General features: G+C 61.3%; 1 protein-coding gene across 1 annotated transcript in view; it reads left to right on the top strand.

Moving 5' to 3' along the window:
• The window catches only part of FGD3 (FYVE, RhoGEF and PH domain containing 3), a 61,579-nt gene that overhangs the window by 28,351 nt on the left and 15,882 nt on the right, over positions 1-17,346 (top strand). Inside the window, exons 4-7 of the mRNA XM_054727421.1 lie at positions 91-227; positions 1,506-1,662; positions 7,976-8,114; positions 8,788-8,846. Coding sequence (XP_054583396.1) covers positions 91-227; positions 1,506-1,662; positions 7,976-8,114; positions 8,788-8,846 — 492 coding nt within the window. The remainder of the gene's footprint in view (positions 1-90; positions 228-1,505; positions 1,663-7,975; positions 8,115-8,787; positions 8,847-17,346) is intronic.

The following is a 17,346-nucleotide window of genomic DNA, read 5'->3' on the forward strand; positions in this document are numbered from 1 at the left end:
GAGGCGTCACAGCCTCTCCTGGGCACCCGCACCCACAGAAGAAGCGTGGCTGCACCACGGTGACCACTCTCAGTGACCGTTGTGTGCCAGGTCTTCTGCGCCCAGCTGACAGAAGCAGGGGTCCCTCCGGAGGTCACCACAGGCGTCTTCTCGAACATCTCCTCCATTTATCGCTTCCACGGGCAGTTCCTCCTGCCCGCGCTGCGGACGAGGATCACCGAGGAGTGGTGAGTGCGGCTCGCGGCGCCTGGGGCACGGCCAGCCTCTCCAGGGAGTTGGCTGTGCCCGGCTGACAGCTGATTGTCCTGGTGATGGTGTCATGGGGCTGCTGTTTCTTGATTCTCTTTGCCAAGTGGCTTCTAGATCTGGACGTTTTATGTCTTAAAAAGCCAGGAGCACTGGGCCTGCTTCCCAGCCCTGGCCTCAGCGACCCAGCCTTCGCTTCTTCACCTGAAAATCAAGGGGCCCTGCCTAGGGCTTCGCGGGATTAAGTGGCTTAGACATCTGCAAGCACCAAACCGAGCCTTTTCCTCCTGGGCAACTCCTCCTCCGGGCGCATTCCCTCTGCCACTCTGTTCACGCTCAGCGCGGCGCAAGTCACACTCACCAACATCCCACACGGCGCCGCCTGCCCCCACCGCCCCGGCTTTCTGTGTCCCGGCCACGGCCCCTCTGCTTGGGTCTGTGGTCTCCGCTGCTCCCCTTGGCTGCCCACAGAGCCGCTGTGCCGGGCGCACCGGGGACCTGGGCCCTCTGGCTGCAGCCAGGCCAGGCCCTCCCCACAGGACAGCTGGACACTGGGTCACTGTGTCCGTCTTCAGAGGGACGGGCACCGATGGCGCAGGCGCCAGGCCTTTGGGTTCAAGCTCAGGGCTGGGCTGGTGTCCTGGCCGACAGGGTCCTTCTGGCGAGAAGGGGTTTCTCCTCCAGGCCCGGAGAGCCGGCCGGCCGCCAGGCCCGCGGCTGCGGGGCGATAGACAGCGGTGCAGGGCGGTGCGCGCCGCCTGCCCGGCGGGGCCTTGCCTGAAGCTCCGGGCACATTTCCGGCGAGGCCGCAGTGGCTGGCTTTGTCTGCGTGCCTTTTTCCTTCTTTTCGGTGATTTATTTAGGACACATGTCCCCACAGTTCTAAGATCAAAGAATATTAATTTACATTTGTGCTTTTGGCGGCTTATTTCTAACCCCTGACCCAGTCGTTGTCAGGGGCGCGGCGTCCCGTGCTGAGTTGCTCATTGGAGGGTGCAGCGGGGTCCTCCTTCTCTCTGATGCCCTGGCTCCCCGCTCACCGGGGTGTGAGCTGCGGCTCCGGGCCGGCCCTGGCGACGGTGGCTGGCGCCTGCGTTTGCTCCTCCCTGTGAGTCGGGGAGCAGACAGAGGCTTCCCGACGTGACAGTTTGCTTCCCGCCACACAGAGGGGGTCAGGCCGTCCCCCCCCCCTCCCGTGAAGTCCCTCTCACCTGCCCCCTCGCCCCGCGGTTTCTCTGGTGACCTCACTCCCCGCACAGGGACGTGAACCCTCGGTTCGGGGACATCCTGCAGAAGCTGGCCCCGTTCCTCAAGATGTACGGCGAGTACGTGAAGAACTTCGACCGGGCGGCCGGGCTGGTGAGCGCCTGGACCCAGCGCTCGGCCCTGTTCCGGGACGTGGTGCACGGCATCCAGGTAGGGCCTGCGAGGCGGCGGGGAGGGGGCTGGTCTCCACGTGGAGGACTTGGGGCCACGCGGGACGTGTCCAGATGCGCTGTGGACGCTTTGAGTCATAACCGTCCTTCTGTGCCACCGCGGGGAACCGTGGCCCAGAGTGCGACCTGTGCTGCCACCGGACCTGGCCTGCGGGGCAGAACCTGAGCCCGGGGCGGGCGCCTAGGAAGGTGGCACCGAGCACTTCCTGTTTCTGCAGTCACTGGCTGCTGTTGTCTCTGCTGTGTCGCCCTTTTTTGTGTTGATTCGTGAGGTTTTTATGTTAAGAATGTTAACTGCCATCTGTCATGTGTGTTACAAATGATTTTTTCCTATTGATTTTTAATTTTTTTTTAGCTTTTTGATGTTTTCTATACAAATTTTTTGGGTTTTAATTAGCCATATTTGCCAATTTTTAAAAATAAAGTAATACTTTAAAAAGTCTTTAAAGTAACGCTTATAAACGCATTTCTAACCCCCCAAGGTTATAGAAATTGTTTTCTTCCAATGTATGGCTTCATTTTAAAAATTAAAAATGCTACTTCAGAACAATTTCCTGGTGGACTGTGGGATGAGGTAAGAACCTAGTGTTATTTTCGTGAATAGTTAGCTGCTTACCCTAACATCACTAACACGCGCGTGCACACACACTCTCACACACACACACTCACACACACTCTCACACACACACACACACACTCTCACACACACACTCACACACACACACACACACACTCACACACACACTCTCTCTCTCACACACACACTCACACACACACTCTCACACACACACACTCTCACACACACATTCACACACACACACTCTCACACACACACACTCACAACACACACTTTCTCACACACACACACACTCACACACACACTCACACACACACACTCTCACACACACATTCACACACACACACTCTCACACACACACACACTCTCTCTCTCACAAACACACACACACACACACACACACACACACACACACGCTCTCCAGGATGTCCTGGAGGGTTAATGGGCCCAGAGACCCTTATGAAAGGGTCTGGCTTGGCTCCTCCACAACTCTCTGCATTTTCCCAGACCCTCTGTCAGCGTGACTTCCTAGTGTGGAGTCCCCGATCCTCCCGTGTCCCTCAGCTCCCTGGCCCTCTCCATAGAGGAGGCTGGGACCCCGACTCCTTCCTTCTCCCTTCCACCCACCTCTGCCCCTCCCCTCACTAGGCGGGGCGCTCCCAGCTTTCCCCACGGAGCGGTTTCTCTGCCTCCCTGAGCTGTGCCCGGCTGGCCCACAGCCTGCAGGCCCGGTCACCTTGTGGCAGGGCGGGTTGGGGTTGGCCCACCCAGGGTACCCCAAGGATGGAGGTCTAGGTGGTGTGAGTGCCGTGGCTCTGCACCTGTTGAGGCCGACAGAAGGAGAACAAACCTCATTTCCTGGGACACAAATCACAGCATGCGTTCCTTCCCGGGAAGCGTGTGCCTGTGCGGCCTCGCCAGAGGTCACTGTCAGGCTGCCCGCTGCCCGGCGGCATCGCAGTTGCCAGAAGAGCTGTGGGCTCACCCCCAGCCTCACAGACCCAAACCCCCGGGACCCCACTGCCCTCCCAGCCCAGATGCCTGTGTTTGTTTGTTTTCTTTTCTCTTCCCATGTCTCTTCTTCTTCTTCATAATAATAACCCTATATAATAAAAGGCTAATATGCAAATGGACCCTAACGGCGGAATGACAGGCCGCTATGATGCACACTGACCACCAGGAGGCAGACGCTCAACGCAGGAGCTGCCCCCTGGTGGTCAGTGCACTCCCACAGGGGGAGCCCCGCTCAGCCAGAAGCTGGCTCGGGCTGGCCAGCCCGGCGGCGGTGGGAGCCTCTCCTGCCTCCATGGCAGTGCTAAGGGCGTCCGACTGACGGCTTAGGCCCGCTCCCCGCAGGGATCAGGCCTAAGCCAGCAGGTGGACATCCCCTGAGGGCTCCCAGAATGCGAGAGGGCACAGGCCGGGCTGAGGGACCCCCCAAAGTGCACACATTTTTTGTGCACCGGGCCTCTAGCAATAATAATAATAAAGCTATAATTGAGGAAGTTGAAATCTGTCTAATCTGCATTGGGCAGTTGGTATCTGACTGGTTATCCTGAGGAAGAAGAGAAGAAAAGGCAGCACGGGGTTCCATCTGGTGCAGCTCCCGCTCAGGCCAGCCAGCGCCGCCTCTAGCCTCTGGGCTGTGGGGCCAGGCCCTGGGCGAGGCCGAGGGCGCCTCCTGGCGGGGGGAAGCCGTCTTTGCTGCTCACCCGCAGGCCAGGTCCGGGGGCTGCAGCCCCTGAGCGGCCGCACACTCAGGGGTGGGCTGGCCAATGTGTTGTCACAGGCAGACATGGCGCGGGTCTCAGCCGGCTGGACACTGCTCCCCACACCCTGGGCAGACCTGGCCGCGGGTGGTGCGGGGGCTCCGTCCCAGGGCAGCACGGTCTGCGGCCGTCAGGCCGCCTCCCCCCCCCTCCCCCCGAGGCCCTGTGGCGTGGCACCTTCGTGGGTGAGGCTGGGTGTTAGGGGTGCCTGGGCACGGGAGCCCCAGCTGAGAACCCCAGTGCGGACAAACCAGGGAGGGTGTGGCCTTGGGAGGGCCCCTGGTTCCATCCAAAGCATAGCCTACATTTTTGGAATTCTTATTTTGAAATAATTTCAAATCTTTACAAGAAGGTTGCAAAAATGGGGAACTGTTCACATTGTGTCTTGTTTACTTCACAGTCTTTCCAGCCACACACGCGGGTCATTAGTTTTGAACCTTTAGACTAAGTAGCAGCTGTGTAGCCGCTGCGTGTGAGCACGGCCCGCGGCGCAGCCACGCTGTCCCCGCCCTGCAGATGTCACCTGTTGTCCAGTGTCTTCATCCTCTGGTCCACAGGCCAGCCAGGACCACGTCTCCGTCCCGTCCCCGTCCCCGTCCCCGTCCCCTTCTCCATCCCCGTCCCCGTCCCCGTCCCCGTCCCCTTCTCCGTCCCCGTCCCCTTCTCCGTCCCCGTCCCCGTCCCCTTCTCCGTCCCCGTCCCCTTCTCCGTCCCCGTCCCCGTCCCCTTCTCCGTCCCCGTCCCCTTCTCCGTCCCCGTCCCCTTCTCCGTCCCCTTCTCCGTCCCCGTCCCCTTCTCCGTCCCCGTCCCCTTCTCCATCCCCGTCCCCTTCTCCGTCCCCTTCTCCGTCCCTGTCCCCTTCTCCATCCCCGTCCCCTTCTCCGTCCCAGTCCCCGTCCCCGTCCCCGTCCCCTTCTCCGTCCCCGTCCCCTTCTCCGTCCCCGTCCCCTTCTCCATCCCCGTCCCCTTCTCCGTCCCCGTCCCCGTCCCCGTCCCCTTCTCCGTCCCCGTCCCCGTCCCCTTCTCCATCCCCGTCCCCGTCCCCGTCCCCTTCTCCGTCCCTGTCCCCGTCTCCGTCCCCGTCCCCGTCCCCGTCCCCGTCCCCTTCTCCGTCCCCGTCCCCGTCCCCTTCTCCATCCCCGTCCCCTTCTCCATCCCCGTCCCCTTCTCCGTCCCCGTCCCCTTCTTCGTCCCCGTCCCCGTCCCCTTCTCCGTCCCCGTCCCCTTCTCCATCCCCGTCCCCGTCCCCTTCTCCATCCCCGTCCCCTTCTCCGTCCCCGTCCCCGTCCCCTTCTCCATCCCCGTCCCCGTCCCCTTCTCCATCCCCGTCCCCTTCTCCGTCCCCGTCCCCGTCCCCTTCTCCATCCCCGTCCCCGTCCCCTTCTCCATCCCCGTCCCCTTCTCCATCCCCGTCCCCTTCTCCGTCCCCGTCCCCGTCCCCTTCTCCATCCCCGTCCCCTTCTCCGTCCCCGTCCCCTTCTCCGTCCCCGTCCCCTTCTCCGTCCCCGTCCCCGTCCCCGTCTCCGTCCCCGTCCCCTTCTCCGTCCCCGTCCCCTTCTCCGTCCCCGTCCCCGTCCCCGTCCCCTTCTCCGTCCCCGTCCCCTTCTCCGTCCCCGTCCCCTTCTCCGTCCCCTTCTCCGTCCCCGTCCCCTTCTCCATCCCCGTCCCCTTCTCCGTCCCCTTCTCCGTCCCCTTCTCCGTCCCCGTCCCCGTCCCCATCCCCTTCTCCGTCCCCGTCCCCTTCTCCATCCCCGTCCCCTTCTCCGTCCCCGTCCCCGTCCCCGTCCCCTTCTCCGTCCCCGTCCCCGTCCCCGTCCGCTTCTCCGTCCCCGTCCCCTTCTCCGTCCCCTTCTCCGTCCCCGTCCCCGTCCCCGTCCCCTTCTCCGTCCCCTTCTCCGTCCCCTTCTCCGTCCCCTTCCCCGTCCCCGTCCCCTTCTCCGTCCCCGTCCCCTTCTCCGTCCCCTTCTCCGTCCCCTTCTCCGTCCCCGTCCCCGTCCCCGTCCCCGTCTCCATCCCCGTCCCCGTCCCCGTCCCCGTCTCCGTCCCGTCCCCGTCCCCTTCTCCATCCCCGTCCCCTTCTCCGTCCCCGTCCCCGTCCCCGTCCCCGTCCCCTTCTCCGTCCCCGTCCCCGTCCCCGTCCCCTTCTCCGTCCCCGTCCCCGTCCCCTACTCCGTCCCCGTCCCCGTCCCCTTCTCCGTCCCCGTCCCCGTCCCCTTCTCCGTCCCCTTCCCCGTCCCCGTCCCCTTCTCCGTCCCCGTCCCCTTCTCCGTCCCCGTCCCCGTCCCCTTCTCCGTCCCCTTCCCCGTCCCCGTCCCCTTCTCCGTCCCCTTCCCCGTCCCCGTCCCCTTCTCCGTCCCCGTCCCCTTCTCCGTCCCCGTCCCAGTCCCCTTCTCCGTCCCCTTCCCCGTCCCCGTCCCCTTCTCCGTCCCCGTCCCCTTCTCCGTCCCCGTCCCCGTCCCCTTCTCCGTCCCCTTCCCCGTCCCCGTCCCCTTCTCCGTCCCCGTCCCCTTCTCCGTCCCCGTCCCCGTCCCCGTCTCCGTCCCCGTCCCCGTCCCCGTCCCCGTCTCCGTCCCGTCCCCGTCCCCGTCTCCATCCCCGTCTCCGTCCCGTCCCCGTCCCCGTCTCCATCCCCGTCCCCTTCTCCGTCCCCGTCCCCGTCCCCGTCCCCTTCTCCGTCCCCGTCCCCGTCCCCGTCCCCTTCTCCGTCCCCGTCCCCGTCCCCGTCCCCTTCTCCGTCCCCGTCCCCGTCCCCTTCTCCGTCCCCTTCCCCGTCCCCGTCCCCTTCTCCGTCCCCGTCCCCTTCTCCGTCCCCGTCCCCGTCCCCTTCTCCGTCCCCGTCCCCGTCCCCGTCCCCGTCCCCGTCCCCGTCTCCGTCCCCGTCCCCGTCCCCGTCCCCGTCTCCGTCCCGTCCCCGTCCCCGTCTCCATCCCCGTCTCCGTCCCGTCCCCGTCCCCGTCTCCATCCCCGTCCCCTTCTCCGTCCCCGTCCCCGTCCCCGTCCCCGTCCCCGTCTCCGTCCCCGTCCCCGTCCCCGTCCCCGTCCCCGTCCCCGTCCCCGTCTCCGTCTCCGTCCTCGTCCCCGTCCCCGTCCCCGTCCCCGTTCCCATCTCATCCCCGTCCCCGTCCCCATCCCCGTCCCCGTCCCCGTCCCCGTCCCCGTCCCCGTCTCCGTCTCCGTCCTCGTCCCCGTCCCCGTCCCCGTCCCCGTCCCCGTCTCCATCCCCGTCCCCGTCCCCGTCCCCGTCCCCGTCCCCGTCTCCGTCCCCGTCCCCGTCTCCGTCCCGTCCCCGTCCCCGTCCCCGTCCCCGTCCCCGTCCCCGTCCCCGTCTCCGCCTCGGCCTCGCCCCTGTCACTTCTGCAGGAGACAGCAGCTCCCATCTGGGTTTGTCCGTGGGTTCTCCATGCAGTGAGCACCCTGTCCTGTCTGGGGGACAATCTTCCACTGCCCATTGCTGGGGTGCTTCTGCAACTCGGGGTGCTGCCAGCCCCCCGGGTGCCGGCCTCCGAGCTCCTTTCCACGTGTGAGGGTGTGTGGGGGGGGGAGCCCGGACAGCGAGAGGACAGCGCTCAGCACACGGGGTTGGTCTGGACGCGGTGCCGAGGGCCAGGGAGGGTTGTGTTGAGGAAAGAGTGGGACCTGGGAGCGCCTCGCCCACCCACACGGCTGTCCGTGGGTAGGAGGCCAGGCAGCACCCAGGGCTTCCCTTGGGGGGGGAAGCTCCTGACTTCCCGGGGGCGGGGCAGGGCTCAGTCAGGCGAATGTGGTGGGGACGGCACCCATGAGGGAAGGCGTGGGTCTCTGTCCAAGCACCTACCCCCAGGGCGCGTGTGCAAGAGCCGGCGGGCTGGCCTGGGTCGTCCCGGAGCCACCGCTCCGCCTCTCCAGACCTCCGGCAGCTCCTGGCGGCGGGGGCTCCCTGCCCACGGGCCGCGCTGTCTGTCCCACAGAAGCAGGAGGCGTGCGGGAGCCTGACGCTGCAGCACCACATGCTGGAGCCCGTGCAGAGGGTCCCCCGCTACGAGCTGCTGCTCAGGGACTATCTGAAGCGGCTCCCGGCAGACGCCCCGGACCGGCAGGACGCGGAGAGTGAGCAAGCCCCGAGGCCACGGCTCCTGGGCGGCGGGGAGAGACAGCCACAGGGACACAGACCGACTGGGAGGGAGAGACAGACAGACAGGGAGGGAGAGACAGACAGACAGACAGGGAGAGACAGACAGAGAGAGACAGACAGACAGAGGGAGAGACAGACAGACAGAGGGAGAGACAGACAGACAGAGGGAGAGACAGACAGACAGAGGGAGAGACAGACAGACAGACAGGGAGGGAGAGACAGACAGACAGACAGGGAGGGAGAGACAGACAGACAAGGAGGGAGAGACAGACAGGGAGGGAGAGAGCTCCAGGTGCCCCAGAACATTGGAGAGGCGCCTGAGGGTCTTTGAGACGGAGGAGGCCTGGCGCGCAGTGTGGGGGACACAGTCCTGGGAGGCGCTGAGTGCCTGGGCCTCAGGGCGGGCCTCGCTGGGAGCCGGGGTCACTCCTGGCCCGAGCACAATGGCCGGCACACACACAGGGCAGGGCATGTCCATGGAATGAGGGGCGAGCCCCCCAGGCCCAGTAAGCCAGGTATGTCTGCAGGGCCGCGTCCCTGCCTCCCAGCCAGCCGGGCCTCAGAGCAGCCCACGCACGTGGGACAGGCAGGGCCCGCAGGCCCAGGGGCTGTGGAGGCGCTGCCCTGAGCCACGCCTTCCTCCTGCAGAGTCCTTGGAGCTCATCTCCACGGCCGCCAGCCACTCCAACGCTGCCATCCGGAAAATGGTGAGTGGGAGGCGACCCCCGGAGGGTGTGAGGGCCCCTCAATGTGAGGCAGGGAGAAGTGGGGGGGCAGGTGCCATCAGCGAGCACAAACACACTTGTCGCCAGGTGGGCTCCATCATGAGCGCGCGTGCGCACACACAGACACACACACACACACCTGTCCCCAAGTGGGCTCCATCATGAGCGCTCACACACACACACACACACACACACACCTGTCCCCAAGTGGGCTCCATCATGAGCGCTCACTCACACACACACACACACACACACACATCCCCAAGTGGGCTCCATCAGTGAGCACACACTAACACACACACACACACACACACACACACACCTATCCCCAAGTGGGCTCCATCAGTGAGCACACACTAACACACACACACACACACACACACACACACACACACACACACCTGTCCCCAAGTGGGCTCCATCAGTGAGCGCACACACACACACACACACACACACACACACACACCTATCCCCAAGTGGGCTCCATCAGTGAGCACACACACACACACACACACACACACCTATCCCCAAGTGGGCTCCATCAGTGAGCACACACACACACACACACACACTCCTATCCCCAAGTGGGCTCCATCAGTGAACACACACACACACACACACACTCCTATCCCCAAGTGGGCTCCATCAGTGAGCGCACACACACACACACACACACACACACACTCCTATCCCCAAGTGGGCTCCATCAGTGAGCACACACACACACACACACACACACTCCTATCCCCAAGTGGGCTCCATCAGTGAACACACACACACACACACACTCCTATCCCCAAGTGGGCTCCATCAGTGAACACACACACACACACACACACACACCTATCCCCAAGTGGGCTCCATGAGTGAGCACACACACACACACACACACACACACACCTATCCCCAAGTGGGCTCCATCAGTGAGCACACACACACACACACACACACACACACCTATCCCCAAGTGGGCTCCATCAGTGAGCACACACACACACACACACACACACACACACCTATCCCCAAGTGGGCTCCATCAGTGAGCACACACACACACACACACACACACACACACCTATCCCCAAGTGGGCTCCATCAGTGAGCACACACACACACACACACACACACACGCCTGTCCCCAAGTGGGCTCCATCAGTGAGCACACATACACACACACACACACACACCTATCCCCAAGTGGGCTCCATCAGTGAGCACATACACACACACACACACACACACACACACCTATCCCCAAGTGGGCTCCATCAGTGAGCACACACACACACACACACACACACACACACCTATCCCCAAGTGGGCTCCATCAGTGAGCACACACACACACACACACACACACACGCCTGTCCCCAAGTGGGCTCCATCAGTGAGCACACACACACACACACACACACACACACACCTATCCCCAAGTGGGCTCCATCAGTGAGCACATACACACACACACACACACACACACACCTATCCCCAAGTGGGCTCCATCAGTGAGCACACACACACACACACACACACACACACACCTATCCCCAAGTGGGCTCCATCAGTGAGCACACACACACACACACACACACACACACACACGCCTGTCCCCAAGTGGGCTCCATCAGTGAGCACACACACACACACACACACACACTCCTATCCCCAAGTGGGCTCCATCAGTGAGCACACACACACACACACACCTATCCCCAAGTGGGCTCCATCAGTGAGCACACACACACACACACACACACACACACACACACACCTATCCCCAAGTGGGCTCCATCAGTGAGCACACACACACACACACACACACTCCTATCCCCAAGTGGGCTCCATCAGTGAACACACACACACACACACACACACACACACACTCCTATCCCCAAGTGGGCCCCATCAGTGAACACACACACACACACACACACACCTATCCCCAAGTGGGCTCCATGAGTGAGCACACACACACACACACACACACACACACACCTATCCCCAAGTGGGCTCCATCAGTGAGCACACACACACACACACACACACACACACCAATCCCCAAGTGGGCTCCATCAGTGAGCACACACACACACACACACACACACACACACCTATCCCCAAGTGGGCTCCATCAGTGAGCACACACACACACACACACACACACACGCCTGTCCCCAAGTGGGCTCCATCAGTGAGCACACACACACACACACACACACACACACACACCTATCCCCAAGTGGGCTCCATCAGTGAGCACACACACACACACACACACACACACACACCTGTCCCCAAGTGGGCTCCATCAGTGAGCACACACACACACACACACACTCCTATCCCCAAGTGGGCTCCATCAGTGAACACACACACACACACACACACACCTATCCCCAAGTGGGCTCCATCAGTGAGCACACACACACACACACACACACCTATCCCCAAGTGGGCTCCATCAGTGAGCACACACACACACACACACACACACACACACACACACACACCTATCCCCAAGTGGGCTCCATCAGTGAGCACACACACACACACACACTCCTATCCCCAAGTGGGCTCCATCAGTGAGCACACACACACACCTGTCCCCAAGTGGGCTCCATCAGTGAGCACACACACACACACACACACACACACACACACCTATCCCCAAGTGGGCTCCATCAGTGAGCACACACACACACACACACACACACGCCTGTCCCCAAGTGGGCTCCATCAGTGAGCACACACACACACACACACACACACACCTATCCCCAAGTGGGCTCCATCAGTGAGCACACACACACACACACACACACACACACACCTATCCCCAAGTGGGCTCCATCAGTGAGCACACACACACACACACACTCCTATCCCCAAGTGGGCTCCATCAGTGAACACACACACACACACACACACACACACACACACACACACACCTATCCCCAAGTGGGCTCCATCAGTGAGCACACACACACACACACACACACACCTATCCCCAAGTGGGCTCCATCAGTGAGCACACACACACACCTATCCCCAAGTGGGCTCCATCAGTGAGCACACACACACACACACACACACACACACACCTATCCCCAAGTGGGCTCCATCAGTGAGCACACACACACACACACACACACACACGCCTGTCCCCAAGTGGGCTCCATCAGTGAGCACACACACACACACACACACTCCTGTCCCCAAGTGGGCTCCATCAGTGAGCACACACACACACACACACACACGCCTGTCCCCAAGTGGGCTCCATCAGTGAGCACACACACACACACACACACACACACACCTATCCCCAAGTGGGCTCCATCAGTGAGCACATACACACACACACACACACACACACACCTATCCCCAAGTGGGCTCCATCAGTGAGCACACACACACACACACACTCCTATCCCCAAGTGGGCTCCATCAGTGAACACACACACACACACACACACACACACACACACCTATCCCCAAGTGGGCTCCATCAGTGAGCACACACACACACACACACACACACACACACACACACACACCTGTCCCCAAGTGGGCTCCATCAGTGAGCACACACACACACACACACACCTATCCCCAAGTGGGCTCCATCAGTGAGCACACACACACACCAGTCCCCAAGTGGGCTCCATCAGTGAGCACACACACACACACACACACACACACACCTATCCCCAAGTGGGCTCCATCAGTGAGCACACACACACACACACACACACACACACGCCTGTCCCCAAGTGGGCTCCATCAGTGAGCACACACACACAAACACACACACACACACCTATCCCCAAGTGGGCTCCATCAGTGAGCACACACACACACACACACACAAACACACACCTATCCCCAAGTGGGCTCCATCAGTGAGCACACACACACACACACACACACACACCTATCCCCAAGTGGGCTCCATCAGTGAGCACACACACACACACACACACACACACACACACGCCTGTCCCCAAGTGGGCTCCATCAGTGAGCACACACACACACACACACACACACCTATCCCCAAGTGGGCTCCATCAGTGAGCACACACACACACACACACACACACACACACACACCTATCCCCAAGTGGGCTCCATCAGTGAGCACACACACACACACACACACACACACACACACCTATCCCCAAGTGGGCTCCATCAGTGAGCACACACACACACACACACACACACACCTATCCCCAAGTGGGCTCCATCAGTGAGCACACACACACACACACACACACACACACACCTATCCCCAAGTGGGCTCCATCAGTGAGCACACACACACACACACACACACACACACACCTGTCCCCAAGTGGGCTCCATCAGTGAGCACACACACACACACACACACACACACACACAAACACACACCTATCCCCAAGTGGGCTCCATCAGTGAGCACACACACACACACACACACACACACACACACACACCTATCCCCAAGTGGGCTCCATCAGTGAGCACACACACACACACACACACACACACACCTATCCCCAAGTGGGCTCCATCAGTGAGCACACACACACACACACACACACACACACACCTATCCCCAAGTGGGCTCCATCAGTGAGCACACACACACACACACACACACACACCTATCCCCAAGTGGGCTCCATCAGTGAGCACACACACACACACACACACACACACACCTATCCCCAAGTGGGCTCCATCAGTGAGCACACACACACACACACACACACACACACACACCTATCCCCAAGTGGGCTCCATCAGTGAGCACACACACACACACACACACACACACACAAACACACACCTATCCCCAAGTGGGCTCCATCAGTGAGCACACACACACACACACACACACACACACTCCTATCCCCAAGTGGGCTCCATCAGTGAGCACACACACACACACACACACACACCTATCCCCAAGTGGGCTCCATCAGAGAGCACACACACACACACACACACACACACACTCCTATCCCCAAGTGGGCTCCATCAGTGAGCGCACACACACACACACACACACACACACACACACTCCTATCCCCAAGTGGGCTCCATCAGTGAGCACACACACACACACACACACACACACACAAACACACACCTATCCCCAAGTGGGCTCCATCAGTGAGCACACACACACACACACACACACACACACTCCTATCCCCAAGTGGGCTCCATCAGTGAGCACACACACACACACACACACACACACCTATCCCCAAGTGGGCACCATCAGAGAGCACACACACACACACACACACACACACACACACACACACTCCTATCCCCAAGTGGGCTCCATCAGTGAGCACAACACACACACACACACACACACACACCTATCCCCAAGTGGGCTCCATCAGTGAGCAAACACACACACACACACACACACACACTCCTATCCCCAAGTGGGCTCCATCAGTGAGCACACACACACACACACACCTATCCCCAAGTGGGCTCCATCAGTGAGCACACACACACACACACACACACACACACCTATCCCCAAGTGGGCTCCATCAGTGAGCACACACACACACACACACACACACACCTATCCCCAAGTGGGCTCCATCAGTGAGCACACACACACACACACACACACACACACACCTATCCCCAAGAGGGCTCCATCAGTGAGCACACACACACACACACACACACACACACTCCTATCCCCAAGTGGGCTCCATCAGTGAGCACACACACACACACACACACACACACACCTATCCCCAAGTGGGCTCCATCAGTGAGCACACACACACACACACACACACACACACCTATCCCCAAGTGGGCTCCATCAGTGAGCGCACACACACACACACACACACACACACACACACACACCTATCCCCAAGTGGGCTCCATCAGTGAGCACACACACACACACACACACACACACACACACACCTATCCCCAAGTGGGCTCCATCAGTGAGCACACACACACACACACACACACACACACACACCTATCCCCAAGTGGGATCCATCAGTGAGCACACACACACACACACACACACACACCTATCCCCAAGTGGGCTCCATCAGTGAGCACACACACACACACACACACACACACACACTCCTATTCCCAAGTGGGCTCCATCAGTGAGCACACACACACACACACACACACACAAACACACACCTATCCCCAAGTGGGCTCCATCAGTGAGCACACACACACACACACACACACCTGTCCCCAAGTGGGCTCCATCAGTGAGCACACACACACACACACACACACACACACACACACCTATCCCCAAGTGGGCTCCATCAGTGAGCACACACACACACACACACACACACACACACACACCTATCCCCAAGTGGGCTCCATCAGTGAGCACACACACACACACACACACACACACCTATCCCCAAGTGGGCTCCATCAGTGAGCACACACACACACACACACACACACACTCCTATCCCCAAGTGGGCTCCATCAGTGAGCACACACACACACACACACACACACACACACACACCTATCCCCAAGTGGGCTCCATCAGTGAGCACACACACACACACACACACACACTCCTATCCCCAAGTGGGCTCCATCAGTGAGCACACACACACACACACACACACACACACACACGCCTGTCCCCAGGGGGCTCATCAGCATGCACACGTTCCCACATGTCCCTCAGGGCAGCCGGGCCCTGAGCGCTGGACAGGCCTGCCCGTACGAGCCCGGTGACCATTGGTAGGTGCTCAGCGCGCTGTGCCTTCGTCTGTCACACAGTCACTGCCGACCTGTCTCAGGGCTGTTGGGGGATCCCATCGCTGTGGAAGGAGAACAGGACTAGCTCTCAGGGTTCCCTCACTTCCATTCACGCACTCGTCCACTCACCTGCCGGCCAGGTCAGGTGCTGACAAACCCCACAGCCGGGGCAGCGCACAGCGCACGCCTCGCGTTCTGGGGGCCGCAGGCCCAGATCCAGGAGCCAGGGCTCGGTGTCCCCGGCAGAGGGAGCCGCCCGCTCTGGGGTCTCTTCTGGGGCTCTGCCCCCAGGGCGGCCTTTCCTCCAGGAGCAGCCCGAGGGTGGAGGAGACGCGTCTCCTTGCTGATCGAATGCCCGGGCTTGCGGGGTGTGGAGCCCGCGCCGAGCCTGGCACTCCGCTGGCTCACACTGCTGGCTCTCCACGTGCAGGTCCCGCCCAGCCTGGTGCGTCTTCCACCCCGAGGCCTGGTGGCGTGCACGGCTGCTGTGTTTGTTTCTCGGCGACAGTTAAATCCGATGCCATGCTGCAGGGCACTGTTGTTTTTTGAGAGAAAAAGGAAAGTGGAATACTTTTTTAAATCCCAGTTTTCTCCAAGGCGAGATTGAGGGTTGCCGGCTTGTGTTGGGACAGCTGTGTGTGGTCTGCCTCCTGCGCCCTCATTGCCCATCTGCTCCCAGGTCTGGTCTGGGCCAGGTCCATGTGGGGTGCCCATATTTCCCTCTGGGTCTTTTAAATCTAACCCCCCTTTTCCTACCCAAACTGAGTCTAGGGAGGGGGAAGCTGCTCTGCAGAAGGGCCTGGACTGTGGACAGCGGGCCGCTTCCTGGGCCTACATCTCTGAGGGGGATGGACACGCCTCCCCTTTGGGTGGACTCCTGTGCCCCCTGCTGTGGGGACTCCATCCGCCTGTCACATGCCTGCTGCACGGCATTTCTCTCCCCAAGTCCAGGGAGGCGCCGCCCACCAGGTGTGAGTGCGGGAGGCTCCGGTGGCGGCCGTGAGCACCCAGGGGTGGCGCTGGGGAATGGTCAGCGTGTGCTCACTGGGCTCTTCATGCTTTCATTCCTCCCCACCTGCCCTCAACCTCGGCCCACAGACCTCCCCACGCCGCCCCAAGCCACCAGCCGGGCCCTGGCCTCTGACCCGCCCTTCTCCATCAGAGATTTCCCAGGGGCACCTATGCTGTCATTCTTTGTTCAGAACCCTTCTGGCCTGCAACTGCCTCCCAAGTGCAAACCAGCTCTCCCACACCCCACGTGCACACCCAGCCCCCGGTACAACCAGGTGCACACCCAGCCCCCGGTACACCCAGGTGCACACCCAGCCCCCGGTACACCCAGGTGCACACCCAGCCCCCGGCACACCCAGGTGCACACCCAGCCCCCGGCACACCCAGCCCCCGGTACACCCAGGTGCACACCCAGCCCCAGGTACACCCAGGTGCACACCCAGCCCCCGGTACACCCAGGTGCACACCCAGCCCCCGGCACACCCAGCCCCCGGTACACCCAGGTGCACACCCAGCCCCCGGTACACCCAGCCCCCGGTACACCCACGTGCACACCCAGCCCCCGGTACACCCAGGTGCACACCCAGCCCCCGGTACACCCAGGTGCACACCCAGCCCCCGGTACACCCAGGTGCACACCCAGCCCCCGGTACACCCAGGTGTACACCCAGCCCCC

Source organism: Eptesicus fuscus, chromosome 15 (genome assembly GCF_027574615.1).
Source record: "Eptesicus fuscus isolate TK198812 chromosome 15, DD_ASM_mEF_20220401, whole genome shotgun sequence".
Taxonomy (NCBI): Eukaryota; Metazoa; Chordata; class Mammalia; order Chiroptera; family Vespertilionidae; genus Eptesicus; species Eptesicus fuscus.